Genomic DNA, 21,667 nt, shown 5'->3' with positions numbered 1-21,667 from the left:
TAAACTATAATCTCACTTTGTCACGCATATTTAGACTTTCACTTTATGTTTCATCTCGAATGTTCATGTTTAGCGTAAACGTCTTGCATATTTTGAACCATCGGGTCAGCAGTGAAACCAAAGAGGGTAACCGCAAAAGAAGGCCATAAAGTATTGTAAATACTGACTTTTGTTTTTGTACTTTTGTTGACAATAAAAGTGTACATTTTGAAGAAAATATCTGGGGTTTTTTTCCATGCGCAATGATAAAAAAAAAAATAATAATAATAATAATCACGTATAGCAGATGTTAATACTGGCTTTTATAAAACATTTTTTTCCACAAGAACAGATCACGGGTTACATACATTACTGAAAGATGAAAATAATCTCAGAGAAAACTTTTAACAAAGTATAAATTAATTGCACACATCACTGGTTTTAAATGATCCACAAGGCATTTTGCAACAAACTAAAATCTCTGGTAAAAAGAAGAGGGGAAATGAACAGAAACCGTTCCCCCCGCAGACCTGTCGGAGGTCGTGTCCTCTTCCGCTAGAGGGTCCACTCAGTTCTCAGACTTTCAAGTGTAAGATGGAGAGCGAGACAAGTGCAAAAATGAAGTTTCAAGTTCAAGAGAAAACCTGATAGGGAGGAATGACAGCCAGTGGGAAAGATTCAAAGCAGGCCAGCTTCCATTCCCAGACTTCCCAAAAGGTCTTGAATGAAGTCGTCGCTGGAGTGTCGCTTTAAATCTTCAGTTTGTGGGCATCACTATTACGTCAAATTCAATTTGACGCCATTAAAATGACTCGTACATGATAATCTGGGTGTTTTTTGGCTTGTTTTCTGGGTGCTAATACAAACGGTGCATGTCCAGTTCTTGTTTTTTTTTTTGTTTTGTTTTTTTGCATATGGCGTCAGTGCAAGTGAGCTGTGGGTAACCGAAAGAAGGGAATGGGAAAGGTTGAGGTGGATCCCTCCTGCACTGCACTGAATCTAAAATAAGGGACCGATGCAGACATTCGGGTTTGTTTTATTCACGAGTTGACAGGCCCTTCTATTTACAGAAAATGAAACTGCCATATTAGCCCTTGCTTGCTGACGCTGGAATGCACTCAGATGTCGAAAGCGACCGTTAAGAGTTGATAAAAAGCGGCTAACCTAAAAAAGCTGACGGAAAGAGAACCATGAACCTGATATTCGAAATCCGTCTCTTTCTGCCTCAAACGGTCTGATCTGGTTTGTCTTGTTCACTGTGAAATAATGAGATAAAGGAGACATGGTCACACCGAGAGCCATTACTGTGAAATTCATGATACCCAAGAGGCCAGGAACGCGCGGGTGGATGCATGTATATGTGTGCGTGGCAGGAAAGGAATGAACAGCCCGCAGACACTGGCAAACACAAACAGAAGCGCTGCTCTCATTTCCGTCCAGAGAAATACAAACGTCACTGCTTTGAAGGATGCAGCAAACCCACCCGAAAATGTGGATGGACACCTCCAAATATGAAAAATTCTATTTCAATTCCACTCTTGAACATCCCGAGCTGTAATGACGATGACCTGAGTACTGCAGATAAGCCACGTCACTGTAAACACAAGGCTTTTTTTCATAGGATCCTGTCGTTACAAACGCAACGATCCTTTTGGCGACATTTCTGACGACATTTTTCGTCTTGTTTGCCGGGTGCGCTAAACGAAAGCAAGCGGAAGTCAGCCTGCGGTTTGTACACTCAAAAGTCAGTGGTAGTTTGAAATCGTATCGGCGTGGTTTACAGGCCCTGCCTGGGGGCGACTAGCGCGAACTCCCGCAAAATGTTCCGTGCCACGTCCACTTTGTTCTGCGCGATCATCAGCGCTCGTTTCACATCTTCGAATGAGTAGCCCTCGCCCATCAGCTTGGCGATCTTGGCGTCTACATTCTCCCGGGACGATTCTTGCGGTCTTCTGTGGATGTCTGGCGGGATGATCCTGGGAAGTGGTTTAGGAGGTCTCTCAGGTGCCCTGAAGCAATCTACGGCCACTGTAAACAGGAAACAAAGAGCATTTAGTCAAAATGGGCCATTGAGAATGGATGGAAGCAGGCCGGCTAAAAAGACTAGGAACACATTAAAAACCCATTACAGGCTAATAATTAATAATTCATAGAGCGCATTCAGCTCGATGGCTAATGGCTTCATTTAATAAACCTGCACAGCTATTATGTATTCAGAATAACACACTGTGCTCACAGCTGTTTTATCAGGAATTACAGGTATATTTTTGGCTCATTCTGGAAGTGTTTTTTTTTCCAGCTCATAATATTAAACTACAGTGTATGAAAGGTTGACATTTATTGTGAATATAATAACAATACATCATAAAATGATTTTTTTATTTGTTTTTTTCAAATAAGTCTCATATGCTCACCAAGGTCGCATTTATTTGACCAAAAATACAGTAAAAACAGAAATATTACAATTTAAAAGAACTAATTTATGTTTCTGTATTTGGTTTGAATAAGTTTTAAAATGTAATTTATGCATTTATTTGTATTTTTTATGCCTTTTTATTTTTTACGCATTTATTTTATATAATTTATGTATTTATTTGCCTGTGATGGCAAAGCTGGAGTCATTCCTCCAGTGTCACATGATCCTTCAGAAATCATACTAATATGCTGATTTTCTGCTCAAGAAACATTTGTTTGTATTATCAATGTTGAAATCAGTTGTGCTGCTTAATATTTTTTGTAGAAACCATGATGGGTTTTTTTTCTTTTTGTCAATGGGGTACATCTACTGTTTGGTTTCCGACATTCTTCAAAATATGTTCCTTTGTGTTCAGCAGAAGAAAGAAATTCATACAGGTTTGAAACAACTTAAGGGTGAGTAAATGATAACAATTTTCATTTTGAAGTGAACTAATCCTTTAAACTCTGTATTGACCAATCAGCATTCAAGACCAAAACTATTTGATTTATAACAGCCCTTATACAATGAGTAGTACCTGAGGTGGGCGGCAGTTGATCGTAGTCTTGAGGAGCCCTGAACGGCGTCTTCATGTTGTCTCCGGTTAGTCTCCGCACGGGGGGATTAGGAGCCGAGTTAATCAATGTGTCTATGAACGTGTCTGTGGATCACACTGATAATTAGACACCAATACAACCCCAAATACAGCAGTATTTGACATTTATACTACATTAATAGTCACAGATGTGTGGGATTTGGCCTCACCTGGGCTGAGCAGGAAGTGGTCGTGTCCAGACGAGGGGCGGGCAGGTCTGGGGTAGGGTGAGGAGGACGAGGGTTCTGAGAAACTGTTCCTGATGGGGGGAGGAGGAGGAGGAGGCTGGGAAGGAGGAAGAGAGTTGAACGGGTCTTCCATTGGAGACGCTGGGAGAACAGAGAGAAAGAGAGAGTGGTTGAGTCATTCTATATGCCTCAGCAGTTCCTCTTCTCACCAACAGATGGAGCTAAAATATCATTCAGGCACGAATTGAACGCGTTCTGAATTTTTGTTGTTTGTTTTGAAAAAATACATACTTTTATTCAGCAAGGACGCATTAAATTAACTAAGATTATTTAGTAAATAAGTTTACATTGATGCAAAAGATTTCTACTTCAAATAAATGTTGTTTTTTGAACTTTCTATTTATCAAAGAATCCTGAAAAATATTGTTTCTTGAACACCATATCAGCATATTATAAGGATTTCTGAAGGATCAAATGACACTGACATGATGCTGAAAATTCAGCTTTGCTAACACAGGAATAAATTACATTTTAAAATGTATTAAAAAAAGAAAAATGTAGTAATTTCACAACACTGTATCTTTTATCAAATAATTGTAGACATGGATAATTACCAACCCCTTACCTTACTTGAAACAGAAATAGAGTTTATATTTTTGAGAAACGAGTCTTTATTTGGGGAAAGTGCATTATGGTTTTATGGCCAAAAGAATGGATTTTAGTTACTAAGCAATTGTATTACCATAAGTTTATGACAGTAGTATGACTATGAATTAAACAAAGGCAAATTGATGTCTTCATGAATCTGTCTATATAAAAACAAACAAGCTAAAATCATAATAAAATTAAATTAACATCAAAAATTTATGGAAGTGAAGGTGAATGAATGTAAAAAAAAGAAATTAATCTTAAGTGTCTGAATAAAAGCACCACACAAAGACACCTCAACTATATCAAACAGCTCATATAATATAAGCTAATAATCAGATTTAGTGACTCAATAATGAATACTGCATTGGTGTTCGCAGCTCTAACCTAGTGCAATAGTAAAAGCAGAAACCAACAAATGACCACCACTGAACGGTCTGCTAATCAGCAAACCAATCAGATTTAGGCGCTGTGCCAACGGCTACCTTGAGGGGGCAGTAGAATGTCGTAGTCTGAGGGCGTCCTGTTGTGGAGGGGGCACTGTGTGGTGTGAGCCACACCCGAAATCAATGAACCAGAGTCAAACCCACCTGAGGAACACAACACAGAGTTATACTGACCTAAAAATGGCCTCAACCTCACAGTGAGTTAGCCATGTCAGCCAACTCTGGCTTCAACAACCACTGGCCGCCGCATTAAAAAATGTATACTTTAGTCCCTGTTGCTTCAAACACACACAAACTCCCACAATCACACTTAAAGATGGTCATGCAGAAAATGAAGATGACAAATGAGAGACTGTGTGTGTGTGTATTTTCTGTATATGTGTGTGTTCTCTCACCATGCTCTGGAGGTTTATGTTTCTTTGATTCTGTGGAGAGATCCGACAAGCCGTTTTCTAAAGCCCTTTATGAAAAGAAAACACATTAAAATGCGGACGGGACGTTAAAACAGTCATTGTTTCACTATCGTGTGTGTGTGTTTACCTGTTGGGGATGCGGAAGGGGATGCAGACGGGTGGCTGTGTGATACAGACGGGATGCGATGATGGAATCTGATACTCGTCCTCCACTCTCTCCGTCAGACTCCGGTGGCTTGTGAAGGGGTTGGTGTGTCTGTAGATCACACAAAACTTATTACACAACATGTACAGGCACAAATGACACCAAGTAAGAACCACGCAATCCCATGATGCTTCAGGCACACAGATAATGTTCAATGACCAAAGCAACAGCATTCAGCCCAACATTTTTGTTTTTCACACATGATTTTTACGTGTTCATCTAATGCATTGCAAAAGTAGTTGCCACAATGTTAGGGAAGTTGTGAGTGGCTTGGGCATTCAAAATGGTTGATATGGAGCTCTAGATGGTTGCTAGGTGTAAAAAGATCCCACACTCTTTAACGTATTAAAAATACTCAGAACTTAAGCCACATCATAGCAATGTACTGAGCAGTTTTGAGCTTTGTGGTTGCTAGACTATGATATTTTGGTCTTTATATAGGACTAATTCCCTCCTTCAATGCAAGTTTGTGGGAACAGACCTTCACTCAAACTGCATGATTTGACTGATTGATTGATTTGATGATTCATGCATGTACCATGGAAAGTTTGATACAAAGCCGAACAACTCCCTAACACCAAATATGAATTACTGCATTAACAAATATGCAAAGAAAAACATCTCATGTGCTCCCAAATTACAGCAAAGTGCGGAATAACAATATGTAAATATTTACACAGATGACAGCATTATAAGTGATGCCACAGCACTTGTGGAAAAAGACTCTTTGACGGGAGATTTGGATGATGTTCTCTGCCTTCATGCTGACTCATTGAAACAAGCACTGTTTAGTGTGTGAGCTGGTCGCTGTGAGATTAGCCAGTTTAATCACGTAATGCTCTAACTAAGACTCCCAGGCTGAGCTGAAGTAGGCAAATACGTCTAATATTTAAACAGGCTGGCACCACTGAGAGAGGAGAGAGGTTTACTAGCTCTTGCTGGGATATGATGGGTGGGTTTCCAGCCAAACTTTAACTGCTACTGCAATGCACCATTAGAGGGCACTTTAGGCATTTCATCTCCCTGTGATGATGAAGCGATTCATTAAAAGATCTTTTTCAAGGGTTTCGAAGTGTTCCTTGTTTCCAAGACATCACAAGAGTGTTTATGGATGTACATTTGCCAAGTATTTAACAGAAGCCAACCATAGCAGTGTAAAAACAGCTATGAGAGTGAGAGGGAGATGACAGGTTCACAAGTTTTGCTCTCTTTGAGGAGGTGGAAAGTGCTCTCAACCATTCCAAGTGGTGTGTTTGTGTTTCTGTAAAGTAAACGTATGTTGATGTGTGTGATGCCCATCACAAAGAATCCAGTGTGCCCAGAGCCAGCAGAGAATATATATACATATTCTCCACTCCGCTATATATGTTGAGAATATATATATATACACACAATACAGTAATCTTAGCCTCTATAAACACTACTGACGCAGATCTATGGACAGATACACCACATAGACACACAACACTATTCTTCAGGGCTCTAAACAACAGCCATTGTGGTTTCCAGAACCACTCGGTTTCATTTGTCAAAGCGGTGACAGAAACACAGTTTTTCTTGTAGCAGGAACTGCTGAGAGAAGCAGAACAGTGTAGCATGAATGAAGCCATTAACATTGACAACCAAACCAATGACTAATGCTAGGGTGCTATTTTTTTTAAAGAACATTTTATCAACTATATTGCAAAATTCGGAAACAGCATAACAATGTGTAAGTGGTCTGCTAAGGTGTTTATTTTGTTTCTAGAACACTATCTGTATAATCACTGTATACTTACATACTGAAAACCACTCCTTACCAACTTCACAGCAACGCATCAACAATAAGCAGAACAACTAAGCAATAACAATGTACTGAGTAGTTTTTAGTATGTTGCTATGCGTTCAGTGTTTTAGAACACTATCTACTGTATACATATTGTTATTCCACAACATACCACTCCATATCAACATATTGACAGTATATAGAACACATTAGTAATATTTTTTTTTTTTACTTTTGCATTGAGAAACTGCAAAGCAACATCTAAAATAACACCTTAGCAACATGTACTGGAGTTGCCAAGGGGTTCTGAGCAGTTTTTAACATGCTAGTGATGGGTGGGTCATGAACGAATCTTTAATATGACTCTGCACTACCGAGTTGTCTCAGAGAGTGATTCGTTCATTTTGTGTTGACCGTGCATGCGGAATATCCTATAGGTTCTCTGTACTGGAAACAGAAATGATTAGTTCATCTTTCAAGTCTTTGGGTTCGGGTCCGAGTCTTTCGTTCTTCCTGTCAGTCTCATAGAGGCTATGCTGTCAGTACCGGAAAGAGAAATGATTAGTTCACCTCTCGAGTCTTCATGTCTGAGTCTTTCGTTTTTTTGTCACGTGACGTGATGTGACAGCGCTGAACACATAAATGAGTTAATAATTCCCAATCTTTCTTATAAACAAGCACATAGTCAGTTTTTTTTAACGGTTACATGCTGCGTTTTTGGTCTCAAATTATAGCTTTTTTATTTATTTCAATTTATAATTTTTTGAAATTTCTGTCATGATGGTTCTTTTCCATATGAATGTGGTACTAAAGAGTTGGTAATTCTTTACATTTTATCTATGATGGGGAAAATCACTTTGATAAAGATATATACAGTATAGCCTTATAAAAACATGCAGTTACGTGACATAAAACCGAACGACTCTAACCCGAAGACTCAAAAGATGAACTAATCAATTCTGTATCCGGTACTATAGACTGCATAGCTTAGTTTATGAGGATGTCACGGGATGAACGAACAACTCAGATTGGGAGGTGAGGTAAACTAACAGACTGCATAGCCTGAAGACCAAGATAAATTAATTAATCGTGTCTGTTTCTCATAATCTGGCCTTTTCCTTGCATTGCAATTTTTTCTTATTCTAAATGCGATCAACATTTGATGTGTTTGGGGAATTTGGCTATTAGCATGTAACATTTTAAATACATTTTGCTGAAATGAACGAAATGACTCGAAAAAAAATTCGTTCATTTTGATGAACGACATTCAAAGATCCGAGTCAGTAAAATTATCCGAACTTCCCACTACTATAACATGCTACTATGCAGTTGTGTAATTTGTGTTTTTTAGATGTTGCTTTGCAGTTTCTAAATGCAAACGTCAACGGTATCATTAGCCAGGTAAAAATCCAATCACTTATCAAGTCACAGCACATCTTTCCTGAACAAGAAGCATAATGTGAGGCATAATGTCTGTAGTACAAACGGTGCAAGCTAAGAGGCAAAGTTTACAAAGTTCACCACTATTCTTGACTATCTAATAATAATAATAATAATAATAATAACAACAACAAAAAATCAACACCCATATCACAATATAAGGGAAAGAAAGAGCATAAGTGTTTGTGACAGAAGAGGAAATGTGGCTTGCTGCTAGGAGTGCAACCTCTCATAGGCTGGTTTAGCTTAATTCCCTCAAAAGCCCCACAGGAAGTCCATCACTGCAGAGTGTGTGTGTGTGTGTGTGTGTGTGTGTGTGTGTGTGTGTGTGTGTGTGTGTGTGTGTGTGTGTGTGTGTGTGTGTGTGTGTGTGTGTGTGTGTGTGTGTGTGTGTGTGTGTGTGTCTCTTTATGTTTGTTTAAAGAGCACATGTTCTCCGGATCCTGGTCCTCTTGCATAATTGGTGCACATGTGTCCAAACATTGCTCTGTGAGTGTGAGTGTGTGTGTGTGTGTGTGTGTGTGTTGTTCTGACAGACCTCTAGAGATATACAGGATGCAGCCTGTGCACACAATCCCTGGATCACATTAACACATTCATTAAGTCCACATGATTATTTTTTTTGGTCTTTTCACCAAAAAACCACTTGCGGGAAAATAATAATTTAGTCATTAAACATCACAAATGCAGATCAATGAGCAAAGCAGGAAAATATGCTCTGGATTGGCATCACAATGAGATCAGCAAGTCCACAGAAAAACAGTGCTCAAGAGCGGTAAACAGGTAATTTGTAATCATATGAAGACAATATGAGTGAATTGGGAATTAGGCTCCCTTCAGAATAAAGAGAAACAGATTGATCTGCTTTACAGTGATAATGATCAACACTGACACAAAGAACAAGAACCACAGCAGGGCTCCAGGGATGGGAGTGGCACGTCTGTGTGTGTGTGTGTGTGTGTGTGTGTGTGTGTGTGTTCTGTGTGTGTGTTCTGTGTGCGCGCTGTGTGCGCGCTCTGTGTGCGCGCTCTGTGTGCGCGCTCTGTGTGCGCGCTCTGTGTGCGCGCTCTGTGTGCGCGCTCTGTGTGTCTCACCTCTGGTTGTGGTCCAAAAGGGGAGGGGAGTGACGCAGAGGAGGGACATCATACTCATCACCGGGTAACAGACCGTTGATGAAAGACTGCAGAGAAACACAAACATGAAATGTTAAAAAACACCATTTATGATAAATAACTTATTTATCCTGACCTGACATAAAAGGTACAGATGACATCCAAATGGGACTTATCCGTGATAGTTGTCAGATTATTTGTCATATAATCTAACAAGTATCCATGGGATGGATGAATGGATGGATGGAAGGATGGATGGATGGAATATAGATGAAAAGGACTGATGAATAGCAAGACAGAAGGATGGATGGATGGATGGATGGATGGAAGGATGACGGATGGTTAGAAAGATAGATGGAAAGTACTGATGAATAGCTAGACAGATGGATGGATGGAAGGATGACGGATGGTTAGAAAGATAGATGGAAAGTACTGATGAATAGCTAGACAGATTGAGATGGATTGAGAAAGAGAGAGAGAGAAGGAGAAAGAAAGAACATTAAAAGTATTTTCACACAGATCATCCTGTTAATGTGTAAATTGAACAGACTAGAAGGATCTTCAGGACCCTCATCATGGAGCTCTAGAAGCCTCAGATGTCTGAGCCGGTTTATTTCAGAGATCAAGAGTAGCATGTGATGCTGTACACTAGCTGTGGCCTGAGGACAGTGCTGTGTGGGTTTGTGCAGGGAGAACAGGGGCCAAACTCTCTGTGCCCACACTAGGACACTAAATGAATCCATACACTGACATGCCAACCAGAGACAGAGAGAGAGAGAGAGAGAGAGAATTTTACAGTCCATTGGTGGTTACATATAATTGCATGCTGCAAACCTTAGTAGAACAAAAAGATTAAAAAAAAATCCACATGCACTTCATTCAACCAAGAACATTTCAGATAAGTTCTTAGTTTCCAAAAGGGCTTTAATGAGACACCCTCAGCAGCTTTGAAACAAAATATGTAACTCTCTCCAATCCCCTTGTGCAAAACATGCTTATTTAATGCATAATCTATAAAACTCCCAGCGAGCCACGAATCTGTGCGAGTATTTTGAATACTGGAGCATTAACCCAGATATATATAAAAACACATGTCGGGGTGGGAGGGCAACTGTTGTAATAATGATAGGCGCCGAATGCGTTTTAAATACCTCCTTTTTTAATGCCAGGGCCAAAGACAAGCACTACACACAGCCGAATTTCACAGCCCTGCTTTACTGTGAATATCGTCACTGTTGCTTAGTAACAGCTATGAGCAAAAAAAGTGAATATTTATGGCTTAAAATAGGCATGTAAGGGCTTGTGAATGAGTACAGAGGGTTCTAGGTGATTTCGAAACACAATGTCCAGTCATTTTTCTCTTATCTCAAGTTCTTGACTCTGCTTATCAAAGAAGGACATTCCAGCCCTAATATTAAGTGTCGCTCTCCAAAAAGAGCGCGTGTGAACGTGATCCGCAAGATCCAGAAGGAATGTGTGTGCGTTCCTAACCTTACTACACTCTGACTGCGCATTCAGTCTGTGGCCGATCCGGTTCAACCCCAAGTCGGCACCGGAGCAGCTGAGGGGTCTCCCGTTGATGTGCGCAGGGGCGGCGTGGGCGAGTTTGGGGGAGCGGTCTGCAGCAGAAGTCTTGCAGTCTGACAGAGCAGTGCTGTCTTTAGGACTCCAGGCCTCCAGGGGCGCTCTAGGATCCCTGGGAAGGCCCGACGAAGGGGTGATGAGCCAGGCGGCCCGGCCCTCTTGAGGGATGTGAGGTGGGCGTTCTGGTGGAGGAGGAGGAGGGGGGTCTCTCTGTGGGGGTGGAGGGGCAGGGAGGGGCTTGTCCTGTTTTCTGGACATACCCGGAGATGACTGAAAAAGAGAAAAGAGAAATATTAAAAAACAGAAAATTAAATTGAGAATACAAATATTTATCATGGTCAGTAAGATACCTTGGGAGAGCCTGTGGGGCTGGGAGCGGGAGAACGGATGAGATCAAGGCGGGGCGGTACGGGTGGAATGTTCAAGTGTGGGCCCATGTGATCTGCAGCGGGTTTCCGGCGTTCACACACAGGGGATGAGTTCGGAGACATTATCGGCGAGTTCTGGATATCCATCGACTACGCAAAGAAAGAAAGAAGCATTGATGGTGATTTATGACATATTTAGTAGTGTTTGCAAAGACAATAATTGCAAATAAGTTTACAATTTGGTGCATAACTCATCATGCACTTTGCTTTTACTTTGTAAGCATGAATGAAATGACTGAAAAAATCCCTTTAACAGCGTTCACAACATTTCTGAAGATATTTCTGGTACTTCTGCTGTCATTACATAAATTTAAAAACATTTAGAGCACCATAGCAACCACATACAGTAGCAATCATCCACCACATATAAAAATCATGACAGCGAGTTTTACACAATCAAGCAGCACTTTTTTTCTTCTTCTTCTTCTTTTTCAAAGTTAAATACAGAAACACTCGATGTTGCATAGATCTTGGGGCTTGATTGAGATAAAATGTTTGCCACGAACACGACAGCAGTACAAAGAGAAGAAAAATGACAAACTCATTATTCATCATCATGATTGCATAGAAAGCTATCCTAATGGCCTATTACCTCCATAAATTGCTTCAGGCAGGTTAGGGTATTCAACTTCCTAATCAACTAATAGTCTCATTAGCATATCCATAAACTGAGCAATTGCAGCTGGACAGCTTTTGTTCGTGGTGCACCAAAAAATGTATAAGGGGGGAAAGCGCTGCTAATTAAATTTGCTAACAAACGTTACAGGAAATCAAAAGATGAATAAAATGCTCTTTGTGCGCTACTCTTAGCACAAACAAGCTCTCACTCAATAGGAAGCCAATATCCTCTACAAGTTCTCTTGCAAGGGCATTATAGGGAGAGAAAAAAAAAACTAATATCCCGCATTTCTATTTAAAAACATTCCTGCCAGAAGGTGCCCTCTATTTCTCTCCAAGCTCTACCATTTAATGAATCTACTCAGTGGAGCTGCGGAGGTTGTGTCCTCGTGAGGCAGGTTCCAACAGGTTTTTTTTCTAATAAAAGAGACTGACATTTATGCTGGTGAAGAGCAGGAGGCTATTGCACCTATATAAAAGCAAGATATAGGTCTCTTTGAAGTCCAGTAAAGAATGAGATTAAAACAACTAGGGAAAAAAAGAAGGTTGTGGAATGACAACAGTGATGAATGAAGTCTTATCTACTAAGCAGGTTTAGGCAGAAACAAACTTCTAAATACTTGTAAACCTGTGATAACAGACAGTGATCTGGCTTTAAGTCAACATGAAATGCATTAGACACGTATTCCAGAGTGAAAAAAAAACAAAGTAGGTCTGGATTTGATTTTATCCACCAGGAATTGACTAGTCATAAAAAAGTAGGCATTACACACCATAATGGATGGGAAGGATTGAAAAATAAAAGGGCTTGGTGACATGAAAGTTGTTAAATGTAGATAAAATATTACGTGGTCAAGATTATTTTTTTATTAATAAGCCCTGATTAATTGTGCACAAGAAGATCATGAAAAAATATTAAGCGTAAATAATTAATATTCATTCATATTTCTAATACAGTAAGTAATGTTATAAAAACAAATGCTGTTTTCTATACTTTATATACATCAAAAAATCCTGAAATAAAATCTATCACGGTTTCCACACAAATATTAAGTAGCACAACTGTTTTCAACATTATGAAATGTTTCTTGAGCACCATATCAGCATATTAGAATGATTTCTAAAGCATCATGTGACCCTGAAGACTAGGGTAATGGCTATGGAAAATTAAACTTTGCTATCACAGAAATAAATTACTTTTTTAATAAATTTTATTTATATATATATATATATATATATATATATATATATATATATATATATATATATATATATATATATATATATAGTAATATTTATTAATATTACTGTTTTTACTGTATTTTTGATTGAATAAATGCAGCCCTGGTAAGCTTAGAGAGACAACTTTAAAAAAATAAATATATAAAGTAATCCTGACTACTGTTCTTTATATATATATATATATATATATATATATATATATATATATATTTTTTTTTTTTTTTTTTTTTTTTTTTTTAATCGTATCGACCCCAAACTTTTGAACAGTAGTCCAAGTAATTAGGATCAATTTCGATATCATGTTGGGAATCTTATATATGTTGTACCTTCCTGATGTGGTCTATGACCAATGATTCCTCTCTGTCATCATCGTCATCCATGTCCAGCATAGGGGAGTTGAAGTGGTCCAGGAAGAAGCACTTGGCTCCTTCATTGCGTGGGTCAAACGGATCCACAATGATGGGCTCAGTCCCTTTGATCTCGCAGCGACAGAACGGACAACCCTGACCGTCGGAATCCTGCAGAAAAGAGTCGAGGACACACTGAGTGAACTTTAAAACACTAGCGCACACACCTGTAACGTGCACTCTCAAACATACACACACACAAAGGCTCCAACACTTGTGGAAGTCCAGAAAACCGCCTCTTACTCAAAACAGACATGAGCACACGCATGGTGTAGTACCTTCGCTGATATCAACCTCAACGGTTCTGGTCTGATTATTTGTATAGCGCTGTAAACACTGACACACTGTTGTGGAAATATGCCTTGGCCATGAGGAAAGTCTTTACTGGCAGGATCTGAAGAGTCATGTTTGATTACAAACAGCTGGAACGCACATGCTACCCCCTCAGGCCTGGTACCGATTTCCTCTTTTTCGATTTAGGAAACAGCAAAAGCAAGACAGACCCACACGCAGGCCACTCCGCCACGTCGCACGCCTCCGTACGGCCTGGAGACGGCTTACACATGGCAAAATGAACAACAATCATCTTTCATTTCCTCCATTAAACTCTGAGAATCAAAGTGTGTCGATATTTACAAGAACAAAAGATGATCATGGCTGCCATCTGGTTGAGGGGTCGCGCAGAAAGACATCAAAGCGTCGTTTGAAACCTAATCCTAATTAGAGCCCTTTAACGGAGAGAGAGAAACACACTCCAACTGACTCGGCATAAAACAAGGCCATTAAAATGAAAAAAAGAGTGAGATTTCTAAGGGATAGTCACCTTCGAGACTTCACTGATGTGTGTTTGTAAACTTACCAGAAAAATAGCAGTGAATATTAATCTCTCTGCCAGCTAGGAGATGAGATGACACTTCTCTAGGCTCTCAACCGGTTCAGTGGTTTATTTAACAGTCAGGTCCCTTTTATAGGCAGGTTAAAGGGAAGCCATCCTTGCCGTTTAAAAAAACGAGAGGGTGAACAACAGCAGAGGAGATTCAAAAAGCTCTCTTGTTGTCTAAGAATGGACTCATGATGGAACACAGCTTTTGGATGTCATTTTAGATGTGTTGTGACAATGTGTGTTCAGTGACAACAACTCTGACCTGAACACATTTCACAAGCAGAAAGTGTCTGCATACATTTCATGAAAAATGTGAGCTTGTGCAATCTTTCTGTTAAAATAAATGGCACTTTGATTTGGCATTTTATTGTTTAAGGCAGTGACATTCATACCTTTTTAAGCTCACAAATAATTTTTGGGGGCCACTGTATTGTTTCGATGAAGTGCTCTTCTGAATTTAATTAACTTGAGCGCTTCACTTCAGTGTTCATGCAGTAAAGACTGGTTCATGGTCAATGATCACAAATCTGAGCCAAACCCATCAAAAACCCAGATGGTAGCAGATCCGATGTGTAGCAGAGGGAAAACTACTGTGTCCAACAGAACAAAAAACACAAAACACTACAATAGTACTGCTTCTCCCTTAAAATTTCTAGTGATATAGTGAAGAATAATATGATCTTATTGGGGAGAGATACAGGGAATGGGCGTGTTGCTGGCCAGACTCAAACCAAGCACCGAGACTCGAATCAGGATTTATGCTCAGATCAGCTTGAGTGAATCAAGTTTCCATTATAAAGGAAAAAAAAAAAAAAAAAAGATACACACGTAGCATGCATCTGGCTGAGGTGTCCGAGTTTAGCTGGCCCTACCGCAGCCCCGAATTATCTGTTTATCGAAAGAGAAGCTATGATGCTCGGACAACACCCTAGATCAGAACATTTCTGAGAATTCGGCCAGTCCTTACAATGTAAACACATACACACTTCCTCCCAAATGTGTAACATCACTCTAACATCACCCATGTAAACATCCTCAATCACAATCATACACTGACACACATTAATACACACAGCAACACACACCCAGAAGATTATCGCAACCAGAGAGGACACATTTCCTACCCTATCTGCCTTTCCTTCACCTGTCCACTGTCATGCCGCTTGCATTTGAGATCAGGACAAATGCAAGGGCGACGGAGAGACAGATAACCTGCCGTTCGTTCGAGTCCTGATGATGCTCAGTATTCAGGTCATAGCATGCCATTTAAAGCAATTTTAACTAGATCCATTAGCTGAATGCTGGGCGTCACTGAAGCGTTTACATGTGATGCAAAGAGTTTCTTCATACCGCATGCAAATAAGACGTGTTTATTTCATGCATGAGCACAGCTGTGTGAAAATCTGCAGTGGTGTGGTGGTATATATTTATATATATTCAGATACAGTGTGTATGGGTGTTTCTTCCTCTTCCACTTCAGGGGTTTTATAATATAATATAATATAATATGTGAAAACTGTCTTGGAAACTTTTGCCCCAGACCTTTTTTTTATTTATGTGTGTAAATAAACAAAATATAAAGTAAATAAAAATGATTACAAATAAAATAGTTTGAAATAAACAAACCTTTTAATATTTATTTTGTAAAAATAATTTATATAAAAAAATATATATATATTAATTATGAATGTCACACAGCTGTGTCGTCATTCCCAACACATCAAATAACTTTGCCCCAATAAAGTTAGCATACTGAGTTACTAAGGAGACAACAGAGTCAGTGAAGAGCTTTAGATGAAATATGAGAAGCAACGTATGAAGAAACCTCAAGATAAAGGTAAAATCGAGACAAATATCAATATAAATATCAAATATCAGACATTTTATAAAAAAAAAAAAACTGACAGAATTCTCCTGTGATGCAAGTATATACAGTACCGGTCAAAAGTTTGGAAACATTACTATTTTTTATGTTTTTGAATAAAGTCTCTTATGCTCATCAAGGCTGCATTTATTTGATCAAAATACTGAAAAAAAAACAGTAATATTGTGAAATATTATTACAATTTAAAATAATGGTTTTCTATTTTAATGTACTTTAAAATATAATTTATTTATGTGATACAAGGCAGAATTTTCATCAGCCATTACTCCAGTATTCAGTTTCACGTTACCCTTCAGAAATCATTCTAATATGCTGATTTGATATTCAGTAATTATCAAACAGTTGTGCTGCGTAATATTTTTTGTAGCATTGATGAATAAATAGGTAAAAAGAACAGCATTTATTCAAAACTTTTTACCGGTACTGTACACGTCCATGTATATCTCCAACCATTGTTAAATACATATAATAAACTAGTGTATTATGAATGAGTATAAAAACACCTGCAATATGTACCTGCCATGATGTCAAACAGGAAGTGCACATGAGGTGGCCACATGGCTCAATCTTTACATCTTTATCGTTTTCGGCGCAGATCTTACACAGCTGAAACGTAGAGCCCATTTCACAGTACAACTCATACTGTTCCTGAAAAGACCAATAAAAGAGAGGAGAAAAAAGATGACGAAGATGAAAAACAAAAACTGATATAAAGTCAACTCAAATGTGCATCTGTTACTAACCTGTGTGACCTTAATGTGGTCGTGTGGGGTGGGTTCACACAAGCCGGTGAGATCTGGGTTATAACTGCGTCCATCTGGAAACAGATAACTACAGATGGAGAGAAAGACAGCAAAAAGAGTATGAGGTTAAGGGACTTGTCCTCATGTTCAACTGGCTCTGTGGCTCTCTATTAGCAGTGCTGTGAAACTGGGCCACCTCCACAGTCCATCCAATCACAGCCAATGTCTGAATCGCTGCACTTACAGCAGGGATCAAACCTCTCGGCTGGGGCAATCAGATGAGAGAGAGCGATAGAGAGAGACACGTCCAGACAAAATCTGCAGACTATTTTTTCTGCAGTTGATTGTGAGGACAGAATTCAGCAGAATGGATTTTAACATGGTAAAAAATCTTAAATGAAATTAGTCTATTAAAGACTGAAAGCATAATCAAATTAAAACTAATAATAATAATAATAATAATAATAATTTAATGATGGGAGTTCAAATTCTTTAGAAATCAGTTTCTTATGTGTGCCCGGTGATAGAAAAATGTCTATTAACATAATCAATGTGTTCCTTTTGTGTGAGAAGTTCTTTTACCAGAAAGTAGCATTATGCAAGCAAATCAGATTCATTATCTGAACTTAATGGGGAAGCTGTACCATGCTGTACAGCTCAGATGGTGTGAGATTGGCATGTGGCACTTGGATGGACAGATAGAGCCACAAGCCAGTGTGATGTGGTTTAGAGACAGCTGACACAGCAACAGTGACAGATACATGCAGCTAAAACCTGTAAATGACACATCAAACAGACATGCCAGTAAGACACCTGCCAACGAAGAGAAAGAGGGGAGTGTGTCTGTGTGTGTGTGTGTTTACAAGACATACTGCCAGTTTTCTAGAACATATTGAGCTGATAGGATGCTTCACAGAAGAACTACGGGAGTTGATTCCAGTAAAATGGGACAAAACGAGCAGATACGAAGACAGGGCGCCAGAACCCCACTCAATCATTAGTCAATCATTACTCAAACTTAGTCAGTTAATATTAAAATATGTACCACTGCTGGCTCAGGTGCAGGCAATAATTACTTGTATTTACGTAGCTGAAATATGAAATAGCCAATCAATGCTCCACTGACTTTTAATTTTAACGTAATTTAAGATTTGATTTAAGATTTTTTCATGCATGCATACATACATACATATATATACACAGCATATACACAAATTATTATTTTTTTATTTTTTTAAAGACAATTCAGTGAAAAAGGTAAAGTGGTCCTAAACCTTAAAAACTGATGCTTTATTGGATTATTGCACTTTTTGACCAATTTTAGTTCAATTACTGATAAAGGGAATTTAGTTGAAATTCCTGTAAAAGAGTGACAAGTTATAAAGAATGGAAACATACACTATATATCTTAATATAGTTTACATTTTGTGATGATAAAATCAATCAAGCGGTTTAAATATGCCACATACTGTAGTATTTATCGCCCTATGTGAAGTATACTTTTATGTATGTGGATATCGTTGGACATACAAATTTATCCAACTTTATATAAAGAGCTGGGTGATAATATATTTACCTTTTGTGACAAAATATGTTGCTTTACACTAGTTTGTATGCAGATAAAGTTGGATATATTAAAAGGTAAGAAAAATATCTGATCAAATATAAAACTAGAATGATATTGTATGTCAATGCCAAATCAATGTGGAAGATCAGAAAATTCGGCAAGAGCAAATTAATATTCATGAGCTCAGACTTATTCATATACTGTCATTATAACCCACCCGTCTTCAGTCCCACTGTCTAGACATTATTTCAAAGAAAAGATCAAAGTCTCCAAAAAAAAAAAGTGAGATGTGAACTCAAAATCAAGTGATTGGATTGAGATAGTGGGCGTTTAGTACAGCTGAATGGTTTAGATTAATAGTTTAAGGATAGAGAGAAGAGGTGGAAAAGACCTACAATAGGCACCATGGCTCAATATGCACCAAGCACTAGGCCAAAGCTTTGACATTTACTTTTAAGCTGTCTGAGGTACTCACAAGCCTTCTCTGCATCCGTCGATGAGCGCCTGAAACAGCGGCTTGTTATGTGGGATGGTCTGCAGTATGTTGCCGTCACTGGTGACGTAGCCAATGGCCCACTGGCCTAACCGCGTACAACTCAGTCTGAAGATGTAGCTGGGGACAGTGTGAGAGAGAGAGAGCATTAAAAACTGCAAAGCACAAATGTTTTTGGCATACAATGCAGGTGACAATAGGTCATAAACATATATTGGCTAGCATAGTTCATGTTTGTTGGTTGGATTCCTGGTGACGTTCTTTTAGCCGCTAGAGGTTGTTGGCATGGACTTGAGCCTTTCCTCTGCTTTGGTTGATTACGTTAAAGAAATTATTTATTTGGGTAGAAACTGACAACAATACCAATACATAACAGTTTTGATATCATAACAGCAATTATGAAATAATCGAAGGCTTTGACAAACACAGGGGAGAGAAAAGCTGAACCATATGAATAACGTTTACTTTTGCATGCCCCTTTACTGAGAAATGTAAGAGGAAAAGGAAACGAAAAGCACATTTATGGAGTTATTCAAATGCGTATTTTGGTTATGCAACTGTTGAACAACAAATTCAGCCAGGATTAAGAGACTAACTGGAACCAGACTGAACCTTTCCATTCAATATCCCACAGCGTCAGGGTGTCACAGGCTGGCACTGAGGCTGGAAAAAAGAAAAAACACTTTGGCTGACGGAGGAATGGATGTAGAACAGGTTGACATTTCTCAGCAGGAGGTGAAAAGTTTATAAAAAGTGTATTGTACAGGTGCACAGAATTCGATTTTGCAATGGTAAATGTTCGTTCTTTAATGTGATGTCACAAAACTAACATCTATGCAAATGAAATGGATCAGACAAAGGTTAGAAAGGCCAAAATTAGAACACTTGATGTGGTAAATGCAACACTGATGTTTTGCCATGTTTGAGTCACTATTTTGAGACATAAGACCACACACACTGACTCGTCACACGAAAAGGTCATGGCCTGATATAAGAGATCGTTGCAGGATTTCTGAATTACATTAGAGTTATTTCTAATGCAGCTGCTAGGGATGAATGGAGCTCTCTGTGTTAAATGTGATTAATCCGTAAATGCTCCACTGTACTGCTTTCACACTGGACACGGCTCTTTTCACGCACGGGGGAAACATTGTATAGGTCTCTACACTCTTGTTAACATTCTTTATTCTACCAACTCATCTCTCTGACTCTCTTGTTTAATATGAGACTTGCTTGCTACAGTCATTTATTACTGAAAATGCCTTTCCTTATTCATAATTTACTATCAGCATCATTTATTATTTGCCTTTTTATACTTTTTATTTAGAGAATAAGCAAAACTCCAACACTGAAACAGAAAAAAATGGCATCAAAGTGTTTTTTTTATTTGTTTTTTAATCGAATTTTACTCTGAAATCTAAGCACAGTTGAGTCCCAGGACAGTTTTAATCAAATCAGTTTTGACAAAAAATTCATGCTATTAGAATGAATGGAGACATAAAGGGTTAGTACAGCCAAAAATTTAAATTTGACGTCAGAACGTCGGCTCATTATTGGCTAGCTCCTGGGTCATCACACACACAAGTTGCAATGACGTAGCTGTCAATGGAGGGACAGAAAGCTCTCAGATTTCATCAAAAATATCTTCATTTGTGTTCCAAAGATGAACGAAGGTCTTATGGGTTTGGAACAACATGAGGGTGAGTAATTAATGACAGAATTTAAATGTTTGGGTGAACTAACCCTTTGAGGTTTGAACAAATCATAAAAATTACTGTTTAAGTATCATGTAAGTGGTCCATATGACAAACTGGACCAAGCAATTCGTTAAAAAGAACTGAGTGAAAACATTTTGTTCATAAACAAATAATTCAGACTGGTTCTGTAAACTGGATCAATCAATTCATTAAAAAGAACCATTTCAAAAGAATGATTTATTCATGAATCAAACATTATCACACAAAGTTAAGTTCAGAAAAGTTAAAAAAAAGTGTCTTTTTTTTTTTTGTTGTCATTTTGGCTCGATTTACTTTCATGTGACAAGGGCTTTCTTCAAAAATGGACTTCCAGACATTAGTGTTTGTTTCTTGAGGTAATTTAACTCCCTACGGCTGGTTATTCTGCACTGTGGCAATGGGCAGACACAGGTCCTGGTAGGCCGAGAGCACAGACTCAATGTGAATGACCAGAGGAAGAACTGGGAAATGATTGTCAGAGGAATCAAGCTAAGTCACCAATACCCTCAGAGTCATCACACATAGATCATAAAAAGCTCTGAGCTGCTGTGACTACTGAGGCAGAAAGTGTGTGTTTCCGCACTAATGAACCCTGCCTCTTGTGTCACACTGCTCAGATAATAATATGACATCTAGCGTGTCAAAAGCTTGATTTTACCAGGTGACTGTTACGGGTAGAAACTCAGCGTGAAACACATATAGTCCCCTTGGGTGCCGCCAAGACCTTCTCGAACCGCACACACACAGCTGCTGCTCCTCTTCAGTAGATTGGTATTTGCATACAGTTCAGCTCGACCACCCACCGTCCTCGACTTCCGTCTGTTTGTTTAGCCAC

General features: G+C 38.8%; 1 protein-coding gene across 1 annotated transcript in view; it reads right to left on the bottom strand.

Moving 5' to 3' along the window:
* Positions 1 to 282: 282 nt before the first annotated feature.
* The window catches only part of cblb (Cbl proto-oncogene B, E3 ubiquitin protein ligase), a 63,262-nt gene continuing 41,877 nt past the window's right edge, over positions 283 to 21,667 (bottom strand). Inside the window, exons 7-19 of the mRNA XM_084103695.1 lie at positions 19,079 to 19,216; positions 17,037 to 17,124; positions 16,810 to 16,941; positions 13,445 to 13,636; positions 11,181 to 11,348; positions 10,738 to 11,100; positions 9,229 to 9,314; positions 4,852 to 4,980; positions 4,707 to 4,771; positions 4,351 to 4,455; positions 3,200 to 3,358; positions 2,973 to 3,095; positions 283 to 2,007 (exon numbers count right to left, since the gene is read on the bottom strand). Coding sequence (XP_083959821.1) covers positions 1,757 to 2,007; positions 2,973 to 3,095; positions 3,200 to 3,358; positions 4,351 to 4,455; positions 4,707 to 4,771; positions 4,852 to 4,980; positions 9,229 to 9,314; positions 10,738 to 11,100; positions 11,181 to 11,348; positions 13,445 to 13,636; positions 16,810 to 16,941; positions 17,037 to 17,124; positions 19,079 to 19,216 — 1,999 coding nt within the window. The 3' untranslated portion in view covers positions 283 to 1,756. The remainder of the gene's footprint in view (positions 2,008 to 2,972; positions 3,096 to 3,199; positions 3,359 to 4,350; positions 4,456 to 4,706; positions 4,772 to 4,851; positions 4,981 to 9,228; positions 9,315 to 10,737; positions 11,101 to 11,180; positions 11,349 to 13,444; positions 13,637 to 16,809; positions 16,942 to 17,036; positions 17,125 to 19,078; positions 19,217 to 21,667) is intronic.

The sequence above is a fragment of the Abramis brama genome (assembly GCF_963993115.1).
Source record: "Abramis brama genome assembly, chromosome: 25".
NCBI lineage: Eukaryota > Metazoa > Chordata > Actinopteri > Cypriniformes > Leuciscidae > Abramis > Abramis brama.
Note: the sequence above shows the minus strand (reverse complement) of the source record. Positions and strands in the feature narration are given on the sequence as shown.